At 42.7% G+C, this 21,858-nt stretch overlaps 3 protein-coding genes and 1 long non-coding RNA gene across 9 annotated transcripts; 2 read left to right on the forward strand and 2 right to left on the reverse strand.

Moving 5' to 3' along the window:
* Nucleotides 1-880: 880 nt before the first annotated feature.
* Nucleotides 881-7,627, forward strand: LOC147061023 (uncharacterized). 6 transcript variants are annotated; one of them, XM_085906110.1, is made up of 6 exons: nucleotides 881-1,069; nucleotides 1,789-1,861; nucleotides 2,148-2,466; nucleotides 4,100-4,368; nucleotides 5,193-5,304; nucleotides 5,994-7,625. In XM_085906110.1, the coding sequence occupies exons 3-6, from the start codon at nucleotides 2,175-2,177 to the stop codon at nucleotides 7,016-7,018; spliced, it is 1,698 nt and encodes a 565-aa protein (XP_085762236.1). In that variant the 5' UTR covers nucleotides 881-1,069; nucleotides 1,789-1,861; nucleotides 2,148-2,174; the 3' UTR covers nucleotides 7,019-7,625. The 6 variants fall into 6 exon arrangements, with proteins under 6 accessions (XP_085762236.1, XP_085762232.1, XP_085762233.1 ...); XM_085906106.1 differs by lacking the exon at nucleotides 1,789-1,861 and having other exon boundaries at nucleotides 5,994-7,624; XM_085906107.1 differs by lacking the exon at nucleotides 1,789-1,861 and having other exon boundaries at nucleotides 4,103-4,368; nucleotides 5,994-7,624.
* A 7-nt stretch (nucleotides 7,628-7,634) lies between these two features.
* LOC147061024 (endonuclease domain-containing 1 protein-like) lies at nucleotides 7,635-9,284 on the reverse strand. Its single transcript, XM_085906112.1, has 2 exons — nucleotides 8,979-9,284; nucleotides 7,635-8,377 (listed from the first exon to the last, which is right to left on the reverse strand). Exons 1-2 carry the CDS (start codon nucleotides 9,282-9,284, stop codon nucleotides 7,772-7,774), a joined length of 912 nt encoding a protein of 303 aa, XP_085762238.1. The 3' UTR covers nucleotides 7,635-7,771.
* Nucleotides 9,285-11,891: 2,607 nt separating this feature from the next.
* LOC147061025 (nuclear factor 7, brain-like) lies at nucleotides 11,892-19,656 on the forward strand. The gene is made up of 6 exons (XM_085904281.1): nucleotides 11,892-12,656; nucleotides 14,737-14,832; nucleotides 15,999-16,232; nucleotides 16,368-16,390; nucleotides 17,265-17,380; nucleotides 17,454-19,656. The coding sequence occupies exons 1-6, from the start codon at nucleotides 12,114-12,116 to the stop codon at nucleotides 18,020-18,022; spliced, it is 1,581 nt and encodes a 526-aa protein (XP_085760407.1). The 5' UTR covers nucleotides 11,892-12,113; the 3' UTR covers nucleotides 18,023-19,656.
* Nucleotides 17,048-20,561, reverse strand: LOC147061026 (uncharacterized). The gene is made up of 3 exons (XR_015063413.1): nucleotides 20,480-20,561; nucleotides 19,468-19,627; nucleotides 17,048-17,348 (listed from the first exon to the last, which is right to left on the reverse strand). It is a non-coding gene; the product is annotated as an uncharacterized LOC147061026 (long non-coding RNA).
* Between the last annotated feature and the right edge of the window lie 1,297 nt (nucleotides 20,562-21,858).

Below are 21,858 nucleotides of genomic sequence, written 5' to 3' on the forward strand. Positions count from 1 at the left end.
TGTCAAATAGGAAAAAAGCGATTTGCCGCCATCTTCTGGCAGCTACAGGCAACCACACCTTAGAGGTTTAGGTAACTGATCCACAACTATAAATGTATATCACTGACTGCTGCTGGGATAATGGATATTTTAATGAGTAAAGTACTAATAATAATCATATTGAGCAACAGCAAATTTCAATCAGCGATAGCTTTATTTGTCCCTATATTTATTTTTGAGTAAAAAAAAAGTTTAAATTTTTCTAGCGCATCAGGTTTTTTAGGTTTTAGGTTTTTTTAAAAGCTTGTGTGGTATGGACTATACTGTACCTGTACCCTTAATTCATAAATATCTCAATAAATATGGTCCTATGTAACATATTATTTTTATGCTATTATGAAAACATTAGGCAGCACGGTGACGCGTTGGTTAGCACGTCTGCCTCACAGTGCAGGGGTGCAGGTTTGATTCCACCTCCGGCCCTCCCTGTGTGGAGTTTGCATGTTCTCCCCGTGTCTGCGTGAATTTTCTCCGGGCACTCCGGTTTCCTCCCACAACCCAAAAACATGCAGGGTGGGCTGAATGAGCACTCCAAATTATTTTCGACAAAGTCAACAATTCTTGTTGCCAAAATGATGCAAAGTGTAAAAAGACAATAGAAAGTAACTGTTCAGTCTGGCGGTTTTACTCATGATATGTGGCTTTGCTGTAGACGTTTGGTACATCTAGCAGTACATTATTTAATAGTCTCTCATTTCTGCAGTTTGCCCCATCCAACAAGGCGTACAAATCGACGTTGACGATTCCCAGTCAAACGTTTCCGTGCTCATAGCGCGACTGCTCTTGTCTGCATGGCAATGACGTCACTGAGCATGCGCAGTGTGCACACTCTCCAAGCATCATTCGACAGCGTTGAGGGAGGCGAGGGCGAAAACAGTCGCGGTGGGAAGAAGCGCTGAAGTTAGATGGCCCTTTCCTTTGTCGCCGTCTTCCTCTGCTTTCGAATTGGACTCGACCTGTGTCGGAAACGTTGAACCCAAGCGACCTCTTTGCAATTTTCATGCATTCAGCTAAAGCATCCAAACACACGGTGCGTATTTGAAGGCGAATTAGCCTGCTGGCGAATTGGACCCCCACGTAACGTTACGCGGTGGTTGCAGATCCTGTTTGTTTTTTCATGATCCCACTCGAACACATGATACTAGGATGCAATTTATACATATTTTGGGACATCGTAACAATCGATAAACCACACTTGTGGTAGTAACAGAATGTCGTGTGTATTATAAGGTGAGAGAAGGAAAACTGCTCCAGTTTAAAAACTGTTGTAATTTGCAGTCCACAAAATCAGGTTTATGGATTACAATTTGCGATTAAAAAAAATATTACAATTCCCGTTCTCTGCATTGCCAAGATATCACAAGATAGCATCAAAACCTCAGATAAAAATAGGATAAAGTGAAGCATCATGACGATTTGACGTCTTTGAATTTCGGGGGGTGGTTGGTTAGCCCGGGTTGCAAACAAGTTCCAGGGAGTATTCAAAGTATGTTTATGATGTGCTGAAACGAAATCATGTGCAAGTTCTTCTTTTTAATTAAAGCTAATGTTCTAAAATGAGTTTGACATACTAAAGTGTTTTCGGATAATAGATTGTAGTGTGTTTATATTTTAATCTAGTTATTCATAAATAGTTACACAACCATTTCACTACCTTTTACATTTACATGTTTAACTGTTTCTCCCATTCAATAACTTGCCGAAAGGTGACGGACGATCACTCTCCTTATTTTCCCACCCATATTACAGAAACAGCGACATAACTAAAGTTTGCTCGTCATTAGGGCTGAACGATTGGAGAAATAATGTCATCCCCGCTCAGGTATGAGTATGTTTTTTTTTTTGCAAGGTTCTCTTTCTATGAAATTTCCTACAACTTTTTAACTTATTAAACACTTCAGTCTTTTGAGAGTTCACTACTTTATGAAATTTTAGGCTCACAAAACAAAACAACTAAGTCACAGCACTCATGAATCAAGGTACCACTGTGTTGTTGTTTTTTTTAGGTCGTAGTGAAGTACTTTTGTGTTTTTGCCAATGTCTACATGGCTCTGTCACTGAGAACTGTATTAATGTTACCGAGGTAACCAATCTATTTTCATGTCTAGCTTCTGTTCAGACCCTACCCTGCGACAATGGAGGAATCGGTGACCACATTTGAGACGCATTTGACGGCGGTCATGGACGGCCTCATCCGGGCATCCGTATGCGAGATCACCAAACTGTTCCAGGAGACAGTGGCGGACTACCTGGTGGAGCTTTCCCTTAACCGGAAGGAAAACGACGCTCTCAAGCTGCGCCTGAGGCTCACCGAGAACAAGTTGAGGACAGAACGCATGTATGGCGCCGGCTGGGCTGCGAGCCGCCGCAACGCCGGACCCGTGGTCGCGGAAGAAGGACGGCACAAACGGAAAGTTGAGAAGGAACGTAAGTGGAAGTGATGAGTTCCACGTGGGTGTCAGTTAAAGCTGAACGATTAATTGTATTTCCAATAGCGTTGTGAGTTGATCAAACACAATTTTCTCACTTCAGGTGCGATGGCGGTTTGACTGGTCATACTGTATTGAGAGCGGAGCGGAGTTTGAGGGTTGGTGAGAGCGAGGGAGGGAGGGAGTTAGTGATAACAAAAACGCTGAAGAAATCCATTTCTGTGTCAGCGACATATGTTACTGAGCCATAGAATACAGTATATACGGTACACATATACTGCAGTGTGATTTACAACAAAACTTGCTAATGTTGATGATTGTCAGTAACTTGCCATTTTTGAAAAAAGAAACAACATTTCCACATCCTTTGAATTGATATTTAGTTTTTACTAAACTTAAAGTAATATTGTTCGTTATTCAGATACCTGTAATTGTAGTACTTAATTGTCAAGGTGCTTTATTTTCCTTTATTTTAGTATCGCATAATGCATAACAGATCGGATTGTTTTTTGAAACATACATTATAAAAAGACATTGAAATAACATCTCTAATTGAATTGCAATTTGGAGGGAAAGAAAAAAATTCAATTGTTTTCCATTAATGTTTATCGTTGTCATTCATGATTGTTAAAATTTGAGAAGCAGAGATCTTGCTGCATAAGAAGGCTTATACCGAGGCACATCACTTGTTTTGTTGCAAACCATCTGGCTAGAGCTCATCCCTCCCTCCCCCCTTCTCTTCATCTTGCTCCCTCTGCCTGCTCCTGTCCTCCCTTCACTCTGCTTTGCATTCTTCCTCTCTCCTTTTCCTCCTCCCTCCCTCCGTCCTTCCCTTTTTTTTCTCCGTTTTCTTCTCTCCTGTGTGCTCTGACGCTCTTTTCTTCTCCTCCCTCTTTTCTCTCATTTTCTATGTGGCTTGACAAACTATTCTTCCCTCCTTCCTCCTCTTCCTTGATCTCCTTCGCTGCCTCCGCCTCTCTGTCGTCTCCTCTGTGCTTTGAGACACTAGTCTTCCCTCCTCCTCTTCCTTCATCCTCCGCCTCCCTGTCCTCTGTGCTTTGACACTCTCTTCCACCCTCCTCCTCATGTTCCTTTCTCTCTGCCTCCTCCCTGTCCTCCACCTCCCCCCTTCTCTCTCCTCTGCTCTGACGCACTCTTCCTTTTTCCTTCCCTCCTCTGCCTCCTCCTCCATCTGTCCTCTACCTCCCCCTCCTCTCTCTTTGCTTTGAAGCTCTTCCTTCTTCCCTCCCGCCATGGCTCCTCTCCCTCCCTCCCCCACCTCCTTCACTTCCCTGCCCCCTCAGTCCTCCTCCCTTCCTGCCCGCCCCCGCCTCCTCCTGTGCGCTTTGCATCTTTGTCACGTCTCTCACGCACTCCTCTTCCTCTCCTCATCCACCACAGCAATTAGGCGCACTCTCTCCGTCTCCTCTTCATGTACTTCCTGTCGTCCCCATCCCGTTGACTCGTTACTCCAATTCTCTCATTTGCCTTCTTAAGTGCTACTCCCCCACACACCTTGTTTTCTCCTTCGTCCATCGCTCCTGGCCCTCCAATCATTTCCTCCCACACTCACCCTCCTCATCTTCACATTACTCCGTCTAGCCTGTCTTCATGTGATCTTTTCTCCTCAGCAGGCAAGTCAAAGAAGGGCCCTGCAGCAGCCTATCGTAGAGGCTGGTCTGGAGGCATGTGGGAGGAAGGCGGAGGAGGCGCAATCGCTGGAGGAGGTGCAGCAGCAGCAGCGGCGGTGGCAGCAGGACAAGGAGAGAAAGATTGCAAGCAGATGTACCTCGTCCAGCTCCCCAGGGGTGACGAGGATGAGGAAGGCATGGTGCGGGATGAGGAAGGGGAAGTCAGTCTCGGCTGTGAGGGGGAGGAGATGACCAGCATAAAAGAGGAGGTGAGGGATGATAGGAAGAAAGTAGAGCAGCAACACTTCTTTGCATCTTGACACAAATTAACAGGAGAGTTTTGTTTGTGGTCGGATCGCTGCAGCTGTGCTGACAAATGGACGACCGGCAATTTGATTTCAGAATGTGAGCACTCCACATCACAGGCACACGGAGCGTCTCTATCCACTTAAAAGGCCCACGCAGTGAAGCACCTGTGCAGTCATTCAAAGCATAATAATTCTTCTGCCTTACAGAAGAGCATCAACCAACAAGTTCTTCTCCTTTAGCTTTAGCCACACACCAATGGATCCAATTGAATAATTCATTACCTGCAGACCGTTTGCCACTTGATTGTCTGCGACTTGACACATAATCAAAATTCCGGTTTGCATTTCATGATCTTTTGCAACAATAGCATTTATTTCTGGTCTACGGGAATAACTGCTATTTTATGGAACACATTGCTTTTCAGCAATCATTTTTACATGATACTTCCTCAGTGTCATTCTTTCACACGTGAAAAAGGAGAAACAAAGTGACCAATGCCCCTCTCAGCATTGAATGCCGTGAGCACACTCATGCAGTAGCTTCAGCTGGCCAAAGACACTCACGCAACCGCGCACAATCAGCGTCTACTTCACTACTAGAGTTCAAGAAGTTTTAAATGGTCTCTATATTGTGGATTTTTATCTACTGCGCACGGAATTTTACTCAAACCATCATAATTATACAACGATGTGTGTTGCTGAGCAAAAGCAACCTTAATGAAAATAAATGCTTCTCTATTGAATTTTGCTTGGAAAATTGCTCACTATCCCCTGTGCTTCTCCAGTTTACGCAGAACGAGGGATATCAGCCAGCTTCTCTCAGGATGATCAAGGAGGCTCTGAAGATGGATCGGCCAAACCACAACTTCCAGGATATTTCCAGAGCGCAAAGTGAAGGTAACAAGCCCCAGTGTATATTTATTACTGACTAATAGAAGACAAAATACATAGACCCACAACAACATTTGGTCTACTTGCTCAATATACACCTGAACCTAGATTTGACATCCTTTGATTCCATTCGACTTTCTAGCGCAGTTTGGTCATGGACCTCAATTGAGTTTGTCGTCAATACATTTTCAAGTTGTATTTTAAATGGATGCTATGAGTACCGTGAATGACTAGCCCCTAAACCTTAGCGCAAGTGAGTCGATGAATTTCCGTGACCAATTTAAAGGCGTTTGATAATAATAAGTCGGGCTGTTTGATCTTTATGACTGCTTTATGACATTGTTACGGACAGCTGGAAAGGGTCAAATTCGCACAATCATCTCATCCACACAGTCTCTAATTAGAAAATTTAGAAAAAAAATGGTCCAGTGCATGACTTGTACAAGAAGTGTATACACTATTTACAAAAAGTTAGGCGTCATGGACTTTTGGGTGAAATTTAAAATGCACTCTTTTGAACTTTACTGGCAAACTGGTTAATGCTTCACTACTTTTTCTAAAACTTGGTGTTTTCTCCCTAGGAATATCAAGATTCAAAACTGGTGTTGAGTATTATTATATTGTGCAAATGATCAGAGTGTTGTGGCTTGGTTACTGTATTTGGTGCTCACTCTTCACATTCATCTCCTTGGCAGATTATCCCTTGAGCCTCACATCCGCCAAGAAAGAGGACAATGACTGGGACATGGGCACGGTGGAGCCATCGGAGGGCGGTATGACTGTGGACGAGCTGAGGGGCCTGGAGTCTGCGCTGAGGGCCGAGCGAGGTCGCGAGCAGGCCGCTATGACGGCCTCCCAGCCCGCGGGCCCCACGTCAGAGGTGGCGTTAGGGAGTAAGCTCGGTTTGCCTCCCAAGTACATCGGATTGGACGGCATGGAGCAGGACGGAGATGCGGCGCCACAGCCGACCACGCTGCAGCGAGAGAACCAGTTAGGCAGAGGCCGGGCGAAGGACCGCGTGAAGGGCCACATGAGGCCAGGGTCGCTCGGGTCAGCCAGAGTCAGGAAGATGCGAGAAAGTGATTTGGCACTCAACGGAGAGGATGGAGCGGAGCAAGGGGAATCTGAGCGCCTGCAGCCGTCAACAGCAGGAAGCGCGGGCGAGAGCGGCGGCGAAGAGGACGCCGCCCCCGACCTGCTTCACTTCTGCCCTCAGTGTGGGGGCGGCTTCACTACAGAAGCTGAGATGGAGGACCACCCCTGCCCGCTCGGCGGCGCCCATTTACAGAACAGTATCGGTGAGGAGAACGTTTTCCCTTGTGCCCACTGCGGAAATACATTCAGCCACGCATGGGCGCTCAAGAACCACGAGTGCGCCTGTGCTGCCGAGAGGCCTCACTGTTGCGAGATCTGCGGCAAGCGCTTCACGCACTCTCGTTCCCTAGAGCGCCATCATCTGGTGCACACGGGCGAGAGGCCGCACCAGTGCCCATTGTGCGGGCGAAGCTTCAGCCGCCTCGGAAACCTGGAGCGCCACCAGAGGATCCACACGGGCGAACGTCCTTACGGATGCGAGGCGTGCGGCAAACGCTTCAGTCGAGTGGAGTACTTAAAGAGACACCAGCTGATTCACAACGGCGAGAAGTCTTCAATGCAATGCTCTGCCTGTGGCGTGAGCTTCTGTGATGTGGAGCAGCTGAAAAGCCATCAGTGTTTTTGAAAAAGAGTTATGTGGAAGAAGCAGCTTTTTTTCACTGAATGTGGAAGCATTTAGTTGACTAACGTGTTTCTCAGTAGTTTGCAGTTCTTCAAGTCTGATGAGACTTAAGGAACCTAAACAGCTATAAGCTAGTTGGCTAGCTATCATTTCAACCGAAGCTATTCATATTTGTATAAAGCCTGTACGTATTTATTAAAACAAAATGTACATTTATATGTTTGTATTGACACTTGGAAGAGGTCAGTGTTTTTCTCCACTTTAGAAGAATGGCTGTATTTTGTACATTTGTCTATGGTCGGCATTGAGAAATAAACACTTCAGTCCGTCAGAACACACTTGTCATGTAAAAGTTTTGATTATCGCTGGATTAACACCTTGGACTGGTCGCCACTTAACACGGGGCAAATAGAGCCAACCATTCACACCCTCAGAGTGGGTACTGAACCTGAACTCCTGCATGGAAGTCAGGCGAGTGAAACAACTTAAGTAAATGCTGTAAAACAGTATGAATGATTCAACATGTTAAGATTTGACATGAGAAGGGCGCTTAACTTGGAGTTGCCATTGAAAATGATAAAATGGGAATGTGGGGGAGGAACAGATGTTGTTTCTTTGCAGTTTAGATTTATTGTAAGATCAATAGCAGTCAGATATTACTTTCAGAATTACATTGCAATGATTGCAATTCAGAACAAAATGATTATGTTGATTAAAGACAGTGATCACAGAACTGGTCGTTTGCAGTATGCATAGCTACTGACATTGGCCCTCAAACAAACTGATGGACATGTTGAGCCTTTCTGCCAGGATGGCCTCCAGGGTGTTCAGAGGCATCTTCTTCACATCATAGCCCCGGAATTGTTTTTTTACTTTGGGGTTCACTCGCACAATCTCCTCACCACTGTTAGGGTCGTTTCTGCCTACAGCGGCGTACGTTGGAAACAGTGGGCGCACATCCCGAGGGAGTTTGGCCTTATAAGACGAGCAGCAGTAGGCGGACCACATGTACTCGGGAACAGACAACCTGTTTTTGATCCAACGAGCTCCATTTGCGTAAGGCATGGCTCCTGTAATCACGTACATGGGACCCTCACAGAAGGCCTTGAACATCCTCAGCACTCCCTTTTCCAAGGAATTCCAGGGCCCCATGTTGGAGCCCTCCCGCTGAGGGACAATATTGGTTAGTGTGAATGTGGCCTCACGGTCCTCTGTGGTGTTCTGGTGCATGCTGGGATTGAGATGTCCCCGAGTGTAGTTGGAATTCGTGTAATCCTGAGGCACTGCTTGCCTTTCCATCACATTTGGATCCACTGATCTGTTGAATGGTTTCATTTCAGGGCTGGCGCGGGAAAAGGCTAACTGAATGACAAAAAACAGGGCACTTTATTTTAGTCGTTCCGAAAAATGAAACGATTCTGTAGTTTAAGTTAGTACATGCACTCACTTGCTTGGGTACATTGGGAATTAAAATGGGCTTTATTGTCATTATATGGAGCATACGTTAGTATTTCAAGAATACAACCTAAAATAGAATGTACGCACTATACTGAAAAAAGTCTCAAGTATGGTAGAAAAGATGTTTTGTAAAGCAAATAATGAATTTCTGCATGTCATCGATGCTCTCCTTTAAAGGTCTCTGTAGGCCTATAGATGCCACAAAATGTTGTCAAAGCACAACCTTCGTCAAAATTAAGTGTCTAAACTCATTTCAACATATTAGTGTTGGCGATCTCAAGGTGTCACAGGATAGTGCCAAACAACAATTTTTCTCGAAATAAAGAGCCTCAATCAATCCAAACATAGATTCTTGTCACAAATCCGACCCAAGATGGTGGCAAGACATTACTTCTGTCAAAATCAAACTGACCACTTTCTTGGCAAAAATATGTGCCAAGATGGCAGAAAAGTACTGCAGTCTCTTTGTCAAAATGAAGCAGAATTCAGTGTTCATTTTTCTTACCTGCGGCTCATACATCCAGGTGGAAGTGGGCCGTCTCCCATCTGCAGAGTTGATTACGTATGCCGAGTACAAAGGCGTGCGATGCTGGCGCTGGTACATGCTGGCAAAGCGGGACTGGTTCTTAAAGCGCTGGCATATGGGCTGGTATCCCAATGCATTTACATGCTTCGGTGGCGTTCCATTATAGAAGAAATTAAGACATTTGGAGAAGTTCTGGTTGAGCTCTCCAAGGACCAGGTTATCAAAGCAGCTCAAGAGCAGAAATAGAGCGCCAATGGAGGAGCGCATGTGGGTTGAATGAGACATTCTGCTCAATGTCTACTCGGGAGATACATTTGAAGATCATCAGGGTTTCCTTTATATGGAGACAAAAGGAACTCTGCGGGTGACCCAGCCTCCAAAATTGGTTTACAAACTTCCCCTCTTGACTCTGTCTTCTGGGAACTATAGAATATTCTAACAGTGTCACTAACCTCGAAAAGTTTAGTAAGGCGCGTTACAAAAGTCTAGACATTGAGGTTGGTAAATTTGACAAAATGTTATTTTGCTTACACTTTCACAACCGCTGCCGCTGTAACAATGACTCTTTATTGTACTATTAAGACTCCTTTCACCATTTAATCAGAGATGTCATGATGACATCACTTACGTTTACTATAAACTGGGTTTGAAAGTAAAGTTAAGGTGTAAAAAACAAGTGCCTTGTCGCCATAATGCGGCGGAATAGCATGCATAACAATACAAAAGACATTACAGTGACAACATGGAAATAAGTTATAATGCATTAAATACTAAGCGCTCTTCCCTCTATTTATTTAAATGAACTGCATAACGTCCTGTTCTTTTGCGCTATATTCTGGCTGTCTGCTGTATGCACACTTGCTCCATTTTGCTCCTCTTATTTGTCTATTTATTTATTTATTGTTTATTTATTGGTTTTTTGCTTATTACTTATTAGTCGCTCTTGTCTATTTGTTTTTACTCTTTGTGCTATTTGCTTGTATGTGTTATGTAATGTGTCTAGTCACCGTGGGACGGTGGGAAACATAATTTTGATCTCTTTGTGTGTCTTAGCGTGAAGAAATTGACAAGAAAGCAGACTTTGACTTTGATATTACTTCCCATGCAGCTGCCCGCAATTGTTTTGCTTATTTTATAATGGACGAACCTTGAATGTAGCATAATTAAATTTAACTGTCTCTGCCTTCACTGAAGTTATGATTAACGGCAAGCGTCGTGATGGTGTTATACGTGTGCTATACTTACTGATCTGATCTTTTACGGTGCTCCCTTTGGCTCATATACATGTGTCGGATTTTGGAAGAAGCCTGATATTGATCTGATTCAATGAATTGTTTTTACTTAGGCTGCCATGACACATATGTGAATTGAGGCATATGTTGGAATTGTCACTTGAGCCATGACTCAGTTTTACATCGTTGATGTACGTAATTAACAATCATTACACTGACTAATCGAATATCAAACATTTCCAGGGTTAGGTCACTTTGGTGGAGGGAGGGCTGAGTTTAGGGTATCTTCAATTCTTGCTCAGGGTGTATGACGTAAGTGTCACATTCACGAAAGGCTTTTCTTTGTCCTGTCTTGTTTTCTTTTTGTAACTCTCTATAACATTTAGTCATCAAAACTTCCCTTGTCATGGGAATCACACATCAATGACCTAAATATGTGAGAACTCTGTCTGATTCCCATTCTGTTATTAATGGGGAATTCCTCTGTTTCTGACACCTCTTCCAGACTTAATTAAAAAATTTTGTTGAAAGAAGATGAGGCAACCAAGTGGGAAATGTAGCAAAAGGCTGGCGTGCCCACATCGTGTCACGTGAGTAGAATGTGACACCACCCAATCAGTATACGTCTGAATTTAAGTCACATTTGATTTCTTTCATAGCACCCTTATAAATGAAGAAATGGGTTTAAATTTGATTTATTGAAGTCATTACAAAGCTATTGGTGTCCGTAGAATATTGTCTGTCATGTGTCTTTGATAAGATTTTTGTGTAGAGTTTGACAGTTTATGTTCTATATCTAAAAACATTCTGGACATGTAAACGAATCGTGAAGAAAAATACCCAAAGGACCTTTAATGATCATTTGGTATTTCCTGGTGATTATGTAAGATGGGAAGAACAGAGACTTGTCATTTGTTATAGTCCCATATGAAACCTGCTGAGTAAGATGTTTTGACAGCTTTGACAGCGAAGTGTCATTCACCAAGCTTCATACGTCTGAGTTGTGATTTTTGTTTTTTAATCTCCTCCTTAACACTCGGTTTGTCAATATTGCTCTCTGCAGAAGACATTAAGACTTCCTGAAGAAATGTTGATTCCATTCTCTGACGGTACAGAAAAAACGTGACAATCACAGGGGTGCCTAAAAGCAAACATGTTGTTTTCCAGAAAGCCACATAGCCTTTCTGGGATTTTTGTAAAAAAATGTTCACTTTGAACATTAAACATCTTGACATTACGTGTGTTTGATTGAATATAGATTGAAAATGATGCAGAAATGATATTTTGTTTTTAGTTTTTGTGTCTTTTGTAACTGGGGTTTGTACTTTAATTTAATATAACAAATGTTAATTTCATGTCCTAATTATTTTATTACTCTTACTATATGTTTATTGCACTATATTAGCCTGGAAATTCAGATTCAACGCGTGGGTTTGTCTTGCTGGGGTACGAATTATTATTGACTAATTGTTTCAGCTAATGAAAAAAAAATACAAATGCAGATGCTCAGTGGTTTTTAAGAACGTCTATAATTTTCCCATCATTCACAAATATGGTATTTTCTATTTTTGTTAGCTTACATACTTCCTTGAAAGGATAACTTGTTCTGCTGTAAATATCTCCCTCTAACGGTTGCTTGTGACTGTCATGAGGCATTTTGCAGCAACCGGAGCACTCGCCAAGCCTGTTGCTGCACGTCTTCAGTGGGGTTGGTTCAGAGAAAAAAAAAAAAAAAGAAGAAAAAAAAACATACTCAGGCCACGCCTTTTCTGCCTCTCACACTGGAGTCAACTTTTGCATTGACAAGTCCACAGAGACGCTAAAGGACAAGTCGAGTGAGTTTTCTGTCTCCGAATGAGGACTATGTGCACATGGGAGGACAATGGAAGAGGCCGGCGCACTTGAAGAACTCCGATCGGAACTCACCTGTCCAGTGTGTCTGGAGCTCTTCCGCGATCCTGTCATTCTCGAGTGCGGGCACCACTTCTGCCAAGTTTGCATCATTCAGTGCTGGGAGGCCAAGGCGGAAGAGCAGGCCACTTGCCCAAAGTGCCGCAAAACTTGCGCGAAGAAACTGCGGCCCAACTCGCTCCTGTGTAACGTGGTGGACAGTGTGCGTCGAGCCCGGGCCATGGACTCTGCCGCCGCCTCCGCGGGTGGGGCAGGCGCGCCGCCGATGCCTCCCGGTTGGGTCCCGGAAGATCTGCTGGAGGAGCGAGAACCCGGGTCCAGTATGAGCAGCATCGCCTCGTCCGTCGGACACTGGCCGCGCCTGTTCGGAATGGACATGTGCGAGGAGCATGAGGAGAAACTCAAGCTCTACTGCGAGGATGACCAGCTGCCGATATGTTTAGTTTGTGGCATGTCCCGGGACCACAAGACGCACAATGTCATCCCCATCAACGAGGCCTTTGAGAACTATAAGGTATACGGTATCGCACTCTTTCTCTCAAATGTATTCCACTGGGAAATTACAAAGTACCGTACATCATTAAAAATCATAATGTACTGGATCTAAATGATTATAAAGTCACTGTATGCATAATCACGAGCTTCATTCTCTTAGGTTTTTGAAAGTCAGATTTACAGTGGAGCCTCGGTTTTCGAATGTCCCGGTTCTCGAACAAATCGGTAGTCGAACAAAACATTGGAGATTTTTTTGCTTCGGATGTCGGACGAAATTCGGTTGTCGAACCTCACGCGATGAGCCGAGAGTACCCGCATGCCAACTGATTCCGTTCGTTGTTACATTCTCGTTACTCTGAGGATTGCATCAACTCTAATCATGCCACCAAAGGAAGCAAGTGGGAGCAGTAAAACCATCCTAAAACACAAAGACGCAATGCGACAATGAGCGCCGGGCGCGCTGTGGTTGCGGGATCGGACTAAATCAAGCTCCATGCGCACTGAGGTCCACTTAAATTTCGGAAAGAACATCAGGATTTTAAACATATTTTCTAAATTTCAGCGACGGCTCTGTCACAATAATGCGAACAGCGCGGTGCAGTTGGGCGGTCGGCGACGCGCTACGGTTGTGCGTTCGGCGGTGCTCTGCAGTTGCGCGATCGGACAAAAATGCGCAAATGAAAAAAATGCTTAAAAAGGGACGTTTTTTTTTTTGCTTACATTTTTTACCATTATTTGTAATAGGAATACACGATTCGGAATTCGAACAATTCACTGCTCGAACAGCCTTCTAGAACGGATTGTGGTCGAAAACCGAGGCTCCACTGTATATCCATTTAATTTACCAATTCCTTTATATACCACTAGAGGGAGGCTATGTGCCACAAGTTGTAATCGTACCACACTTTGAAAATCATTGATATACATAATTTAAGAAAAAGGTTGGTGTAACCCTAACCCTAACCCTAACCCTAACCCTAACCCTAACCCTAACCCTAACCCTAACCCTAACCCTAACCTCTTCCATGAAAACAGTATTCACAATCATTCTCATGTGTAAGTGACACATAAAGAACAGATTACTCATTTAAAATGGAAAAACACTTTACAACACAAGACCACTGTTTCAAACTCAGGGCCTGGGGGCCAGATTTGGCCTGACGTTTCATTTTATGTGGACCGATGAAGCAAACCTTGTGCGTCAACTTCCATGATTCTTTCATCCTCTGCAGAAAACCATAACTATAATGTTGCCCATGACACAGATGAGTGTGACACCCCTGGTCTGGAGTAAATTTATTCCTAATTACTTTGTTGTATTTTTCAATTGAATTAGGTTAATTTTAATTTGTTTTAATTTAATTTAAAGTCGACCATGAGCCGCACCATCCAGTTCAAAAGTGCACGTTTTAAAAGAGTTGTGTGTAAGCTATTTCCAACACTGGGTTGATTAACAGTGCATACAAATAACAAATAACTTGGGGACAGACCAACAGGACTGCTTTGCTAAAAAATTCAGAAATTTACCATATTTGGCACCATATATGCGCACATACAGTATATGTTTTTAATACACACATGCAGTGTATACAAAAGTTTTTGTTGTAGTGACACTAGAAAAATAGCTTGTATATTATATATATTTCTCAATAAAAAAGAAATCAATTCTTCATTACTTACAAATTGGGAAAAAAAATAATGGGTGTGCTGATTGACAACCTGACCTACTTTGTAATTATATTCGCATGTCTCTTTTGGCATTGACAACCAGGGCTTTCATAAACCATTGGATGGTTTGAATGCTTTTCAAAAAGCAGATCAGCCAGTTTGTAGCTTCCAGCTACTTGAGTGTTTTACAGGAATTCAGCAAGCCAGTGTGAGGTCTGACAACTCCTCCTCTTGGACCCCTCTGATCAAAAGTTACTTTTTTCTCTTTTCTTTTTTGAACTCGAGCTGAAATGGCAGTTTTGTCTTCGTTTCTTAGTTGGGTTTGTGTCATATGAGTGCCATTAAGGAAGAGTGTTTTTCAACGAGGAAAGGTGGGGGTGGGCGGAGCTCATCCTTTAATCCATTTTGAATGTGTCTCTTCTTCCCTGCAGGATAAACTGTCTGTGGCTCTGGAGAGAGTTCAGCAGCAGTCGGAGGATGCCTCACTTTTCCAAAAACAAACAAATGAAAAAATCCTTCTCATTAAGGTATGTGTTTATGGATGTTGACAAAAAGCCATGTCCACTCTCACGAGTCCTCCTTAGGCTGGCTTAATTTAAAAACACAAATGAACATCTCACTTAGACAATTTTCAGTCAGCACATAGCAAAACATCCACTTGGATAAAAACAGGTGGATTTTGCCTGTTCAATTCATATTCCACAAATGAAACAGTGAACAGTGTTTTGGCGAGTTGGGGTACAAGGAACATGTTAAAATCTTGGGGTTGACTTCGCCTTTAAAGTCCTCACAATTACATCACACAGTGATAGTTGAACAAGAACGGCCTTGCAAAATGCACCAGGAGACTCAGACATGGTGCAATGGATGTGATACATAAACAAGCCAAATCATGTCTCTCTCTCTCTCTCTCTCTCTCTCTCTCTCTCTCTCTCTCTCTCTCTCTCTCTCTCTCTCTCTCTCTCTCTCTCTCTCTCTCTCTCTCTCTCTCTCTCTCTCTCTTCACACACACACACACACACACACACACACACACACACACACACACACACACACACACACACACACACACACACACACACACACACACACACACACACACACACACACACACACACAGTAGCCAAATGGCCGGATTGACTTCATTTCGGCTGGACTGCATACGTCATTCAAAGTGTGTTTGTGTGTGTGTGTGTGTGTGTGTGTGTGTGTGTGTGTGTGTGCACGTGTTGAACAGAGATATGAGCGTAAGTAGCAGGTTGACTGTTTGAAAAGTACCAGATAAGTCTAACATACATACACTATCTTTGCTCAAAACTACGCCTCTGAATGTTCATATTTGGTCTTTAAAAACTTAACCCTATTTGTCAGGCCCCTCTGTTGTTTGACCCAGTTTTAATGCACATTCACTTATTTTCACTTCTATTTCTCTTTGCGTGAAAGGATGTGAGTAAACAACATAAAAGGGGAAGTTTGCCAACTTTCCTCTTCCTGTCTTTCTGTTTCTTTTTGGTGTTTTGTGTCTGATTTGGTGTCATGCTTGACCAACACAGTATATCCTGAGAAGGGCAGCATTTTGTGTATGAAATATAGCACTGGCAAATATAGAGCAACTTCTTCAACAGTGATTCCTTTCAGCTTTGCCAATGATCCATTTTCACATCAGGTGGATGTGTGGCTTTCTTTCACTCAGGAGCGATCAGGGGATCTGGAGGACATGGTGACTCTGGAGTTTGGCCGTCTGAGGGAGTTCCTCCAGGAGGAAGAGGATTGCATCAAGCAGAAACTACAGAAGAAAAAGGAGGAGAAGCTCACTGAGCTGGAGGAGGCGCTCACAGAGGCCACGCAGCAAAGCAGCCAGCTGGAAAGCGCCGCCGACCAACTTCGCCTCAAATTGATGGAGGAAGAAAACCCTGAGCAACTCAAGGTGGGAGAGCGGAGATGTTTAGTGATGTCAGTTGATTGATGTGTTAACGTGAAATGAGTGCATGCGTTACGCCATCATGCAAGTTACAAAGGAAGTGATGTGTTACAAACCTGGATTTGTTTCCTTTTGTTTTAGGGAATTAAAGATTTTATTGGCGGGTGAGTACCATTACTGTAATTATGGTTGATTTTTTTGTGTTCTGTGACTAATCATATGTTTCCTAACATTTTTAATTCATCATTCATCCACCTTTTTGAGGTCAACTTGACTTGTACTGCAGCTGATTCCCCACTAGAGGGCAGACTGACCTAAGCCAAGGCATGGGCAAAGACCTTGTCTAAAATCATGTTAAATGAAATAATTATCAAAATTAAGAGGTTTCATTAGATAGATAGATACTTTATTAATCTCATGGGGTAAATTCAGTTCTCCACTATTAAGGCTCAACATTAAGTACAGCTGCAAGGTATAATAGTAGTCCATACAAGACCTAAGCTTACAGAGTGTGGAAAAGTCATTGAAGTCTTTTAATTGAAGAGCAAAAACAAACGTCTAAGTTTTTGGGGTGAAAAATGTTGTAAAATTGGTTATTTTTATTTCTGGATCGAGATTAAAGCAAATATTTATTAAGGAAATTCTAAGATAGTAGGAATGAAGCAATTAACAGGTCTTGATTCACAAAGAATGAACTGTGGCAGCTGCAATTTGCATCGCCGTAATGTCTTATTCACAAAGAATACTGCATTTATCATATACTGTACCAGAGCAAACACGCCCACAGCAAAGTGAATTTACACCTGATATCCATCTGATCGTGGCAAAGTATTTATAAAGGCTTGCATTGTGCCAATGATAGTCAGGAAGTAAAAGACGACATTTTCAGAACTGCAGCTCGGAGTCCTGACCGAAGAGCAGCTATGAATAGTCCAGCTGATTTGTTCATCATCGGCTCTCTTAATAAATATTACCTTCATATTTTTTGGCTTCAGTTGTCGCTTTTGGAATTCTCAGTCATTCTTTCTGACTTTCCAGGGCTGAGAACTTGTTTGAGCACCCCTCGGAGGTGAGTGTGGATCTGCAGTCTGGAGAGTTTGTGGGACCTTTGCAGTACAGGACCTGGAGGAAAATGATGGCAATGTTTCAGCCTGGTACAAACCCACACACATGGCACAGCCTAGAGTTTTGATGCGAGTGTGAATATATTTTCCCTAATATCCTTAGCTGTGACCGCGGTGTCATTGGACCCGGACACGGCCTACCCCTGCCTGTGGGTTTCCTCATGTCGCACCAGGGTCCAGGTGGGTAAAATCCAGCCCAACCTGCCCAACAACCCGGAACGCTTTACTCGCTACAACATCGTGCTAGGCACGGAGGCCTTTTCCTCGGGAAGACACTATTGGGAAGTGGAAGTGGGCTCCAAGACGGCGTGGGGTCTTGGTGTGGCCCGAGCCTCCGTCAACAGGAAGGATGAGATCAACCTCTGCCCGGAGGACGGTTTCTGGACCATGGTGCTGAGGGACAACGGAGATGGCACCTGCGAGTATGAAGCATGCACGGACACAGAGGAGGATAGTTTGCTGTATCCGGCCAAACCTCCCAGGCGGGTGGGCGTCTATCTGGACTGCGGCCGCGGTGAGGTGGCCTTTTACGACGCCGGAGATATGAGCCACCTGTTCACTTTCTACGATGCCAAATTCAACGAGCCAGTTTACCCATATTTTAATCCCTGGCCTATTATTAAAGGCTATAACTGGGAGCCGCTGACCATTGTCACGCCACGCTGGGGATAGATGAATCAGCACATTTAGATGCAAGATGTTGAAACAAGATTTCTGTGTCAATTGAATGTGTTGCGAAAAGCTTCATGTTAGACAGTGAACTCCCGCATATTTGCGTTTTGGTTTTTGCAAACTAACCTATTTGTTGATTTTATTTCAAACTATACTCCGTTATTTGCTGAAAAACTACATGAAAAATGACAGTATTCCTTTGCTGTTAGTGTCTTAGTATTGATATGAGTTGAGGAGAACTATTTAGATAAAAAAAAGTCATTTGCCACCATTTAATGGCATCAGTATAGGGAGTTATAGTACAGTCCCTATCCCTCATGAATAGCAGGAGTTCACTGTAATGTGCATAGGAAAAAAACCATCAACAACATTAAAAGGCCAAAAGCAAACAGATTGCACAATAAAGGACAAAACACTCTTGCAATCAGTATTTATTCTTATTTTTGCCATTGGGGTACGTTAATAAACCAAAAGCATGATTGTGCTGGTGAAAATGCATGAATGTATTTTAGATGTCCCATTTTAAACATGACCCCTAAGAACTCACAAAAAGTGCTTCCTTGGAGAGGGAGGAAAAACTGCCTTCGACGCCTGGTTGTTCAACTTAAAATTGAGTGGCCATGTCTATTATAAGAGGATGCTCAAAAAGCAAATTCTGGGGTTCATGTTTAAACAAACATCTACTCTGAAATTTGCCATATGAGGCTCAATGCAAAAGAGACTAAAATGTGTTTTTTGCCCTGATTTAAAAATTGGCAGCAACCCAATTGGGAGTTCGGTGTTGGGGGTAAGAATGAATGTAGAATAAGAGGGAGTACATCAAAAAAGGTGTTACCAGAATGGCCTTTGAATTTTAGGACTCGTTTTTGTGCAATGTGCTAGTACACTGTGTTTTACATTGTTCTTCATATTCTTAGTTAACTAAAGCTTTTAATCCATGGTTTGTGTCACTTTTTCCCAAGTTGTGAATTTCGATTTGAACCTTAATTCAATATCCTTGATATTCAGCTTACAATGAATAAATCACTAGACTTTTTTGCCCTTACAAGTATGAAAATCCAGCTCACTAATAGAGCAACTTTCTCACTGGTATTTTACCCCCCCCAATAAATGGACAAAAAGCTCATTGATCTCCAAATTGAGGTCCATGTACTAGTATGCTATTCGTCCTCACAAGTGGGACAACTCTTGCTCTCTAGTAGGACAACAACATTTTACTGCTATGTCCTAATTGACAGCAGTGTGTGGTACCAGTACAACTCGTGACAGTCCAAAATTCCACAAGTTAACATCTATTGATTCACAAGTAGTAATACTAGTTGTGTGTACATCTTTAAGTGAGCCTTTAATTATCAGGCACAATGTTTTTTTGTGAGTTCTTGTTATCATGTATTAACACAGACGAGGCAGAGTTGTAACAAAAACCATTACGGAGGTGAACCTACTGTGTATAGTTTCACCCTACCGCTGTGAATATCTGATGTCCAAGTTAATCCACTGATTAGATGTCACCTCATATGGCATTCTACGTACAACGAGCTTCTTTTCCAGTGCCAGCTTGATAAATAACTTTTGTGCTTGTAGAGCCAATAGGATACTCGTCACCTGCAATGCAAACAAATAAATAATGAGAAGAAAAATGTATCTATTATTCATGGCTGATTGTCGAGTCCTTTTATTGGCCTCCGGGGTTAGTCAACGTGTCTTGATGTCTAATTTGATATCACTGCAGGCCAGTTAACACGCGGTAACACAAGCCCTGGCGACTAAATTACAGCCAGGGTGATAGGGCTTGGAGAAGGCTCTTTTTTGATTCCGGTGTAGGAAAAAAAAAGCTCCATAAAGGCAATTTGTGGAAGAATTTGGTGTGGAAAAACACCCCTGACCATCTCGTGTATCACACAGATGTAAAAAGAAGCCATGATAAATTGTGTTACACTGTGACGCACAGATTTCTGTGCCATATACACCCAGTTCTTGTTTAATTGATGTCAATTTATACTGTAACCCGAGCCACATTGTACATCCATCTATTTTCTAGACCACTGGTCCAGATTATTCTTGGGAAGAGGCAGTGTGCAACCTGGACTGGTCACCAGTCAATCACAGGGCACATGTGTACTAACAGCCGTTCATACCACATTCACATCTATGGAGAATGTCAAAGAAAGCAAGAAATGAAAAGTGATGTCACGTCAGCGCATGACCAAATCATTCGCGGGCAAAACGACAATGAGGAGCCCCATATGATTTAACCAAATTTGCTTTTCTACTAGTGTGTAGCAAACTGGTTTAATTTTTGAGAGCGCATTATACAGTTCATCATTTATCAGTGCCTGAAAATGCATTTGATGCATGTTGTTCAAATGCTCTACTCTATTTTTGAATAGTGTAGACTCATGTAGAGAGAACGTCACAAAAAATACAAGCTCTAATTTTAAACAGCCGTGTCCTTACCTCATTGTTTTCTGTAAAGGTAGCTCTTATCTTTGCCTCGTCCCAGGATTTGAGAATATGTTTACATGTTTGGCTTTGTAATCTAAAAATAGAGATGAAACAGTCAATTGTGATCACATGTGTTTGCTCACTGGTGCTTGTGGGATGAGATTATGCATGCAGAACCACTTTGAGGTGATGTGTTTGAGCCCAAGCAAATTATTTGATAGCAGCTGAGTTTGCATGCTAAACAAACAAACAAACAAACAAAAAAACAAACAAACAAAGGAAATCTGTGTCGTGTAACTAAACGGAGAGCTGACCTAGGAAAATGAGAAATAATCCAATTTGTGTCCCAACAAAGGCTTTGGATATGAAAAAGGGAATCTGAAGGCAGATAAATGTAGAAGGAAAGTAGAGAAAATAAAAATATTACTATGCGGTGAGAGTTTGGTTTGTAAAATTCCCAGATGTTAGAAACTTTCCATGGAAATAACTAGGACTTACAGGAAGTACCAGCCGAAACATGTCAGGTAATGCAACCTAAAATATCTTGTTTGTGATAAAAGAACCAGGGAAGTGAATAACCAGGACTTTCGCAAGATTCATCGAAATGTGTATACCAGGAATTTACGAAATTGAAATTCTGGTGAAGTGAAAATAAATGTCTTGTAAATTTGACACACCACAAAGATTAGTGTTGTTAACCACAACAAAATAAAAAAATGCTACGTATATAAAATGAGGCTACATCTCCTCAACCTCGTCCACATTCAGCATTAGGGCCCAATTAAATCGGTTAATCGTGGTCCTTCAAACATCAACCAAAATAACTGGCCAAAAGACTGAAATTCTCTGATTGTTTTCCAGCAGCTGTACACAAGTAACATATATAAAACAGCATAAATGTAGACCATAATCTTGCATCCCTAAATAAATACAATCAAATGTGTCGGTGATATTATTCCATGGACCTGCCCAATCTAAAAGCAAACCTGAATTTTTCTGCCAAAAACAAACAAATCAAATGTTAAAACAAATGTTAATTTTTACAGCAATGCTTTGGTATCACTTCAGGCACGATGTCTATTGTGGCTGCTAAAGTGACTGTTATCCTAGATGGCAATTTTGAAAAAGAGGAGGCAGTTAAGGAGCAACTTTGGTGTGCTGCAGGTAGAAAGGGTGCACAGGAGGTATAGGGTGTCACCTAAAAGGAAGCGAGATACAGACTGAGGGCTGAGGTGCAGGAACTTAATCCTGCGGCCAAGACAAAAGCTGATGATAAAAAGCCACGAAGAGAGAAACATATACAGAAGAAAGGGCAGCGGCGAAGGAAGCGCTCGACTCGGAGTGGCCCCACAGGGTGAAGGATGGGCAAACATTTGGATTTGAGCTTCAGC

Source organism: Syngnathus leptorhynchus, chromosome 2 (assembly GCF_054491065.1).
Source record: "Syngnathus leptorhynchus isolate UIUO chromosome 2, UIUO_Slep, whole genome shotgun sequence".
Taxonomy (NCBI): domain Eukaryota; kingdom Metazoa; phylum Chordata; class Actinopteri; order Syngnathiformes; family Syngnathidae; genus Syngnathus; species Syngnathus leptorhynchus.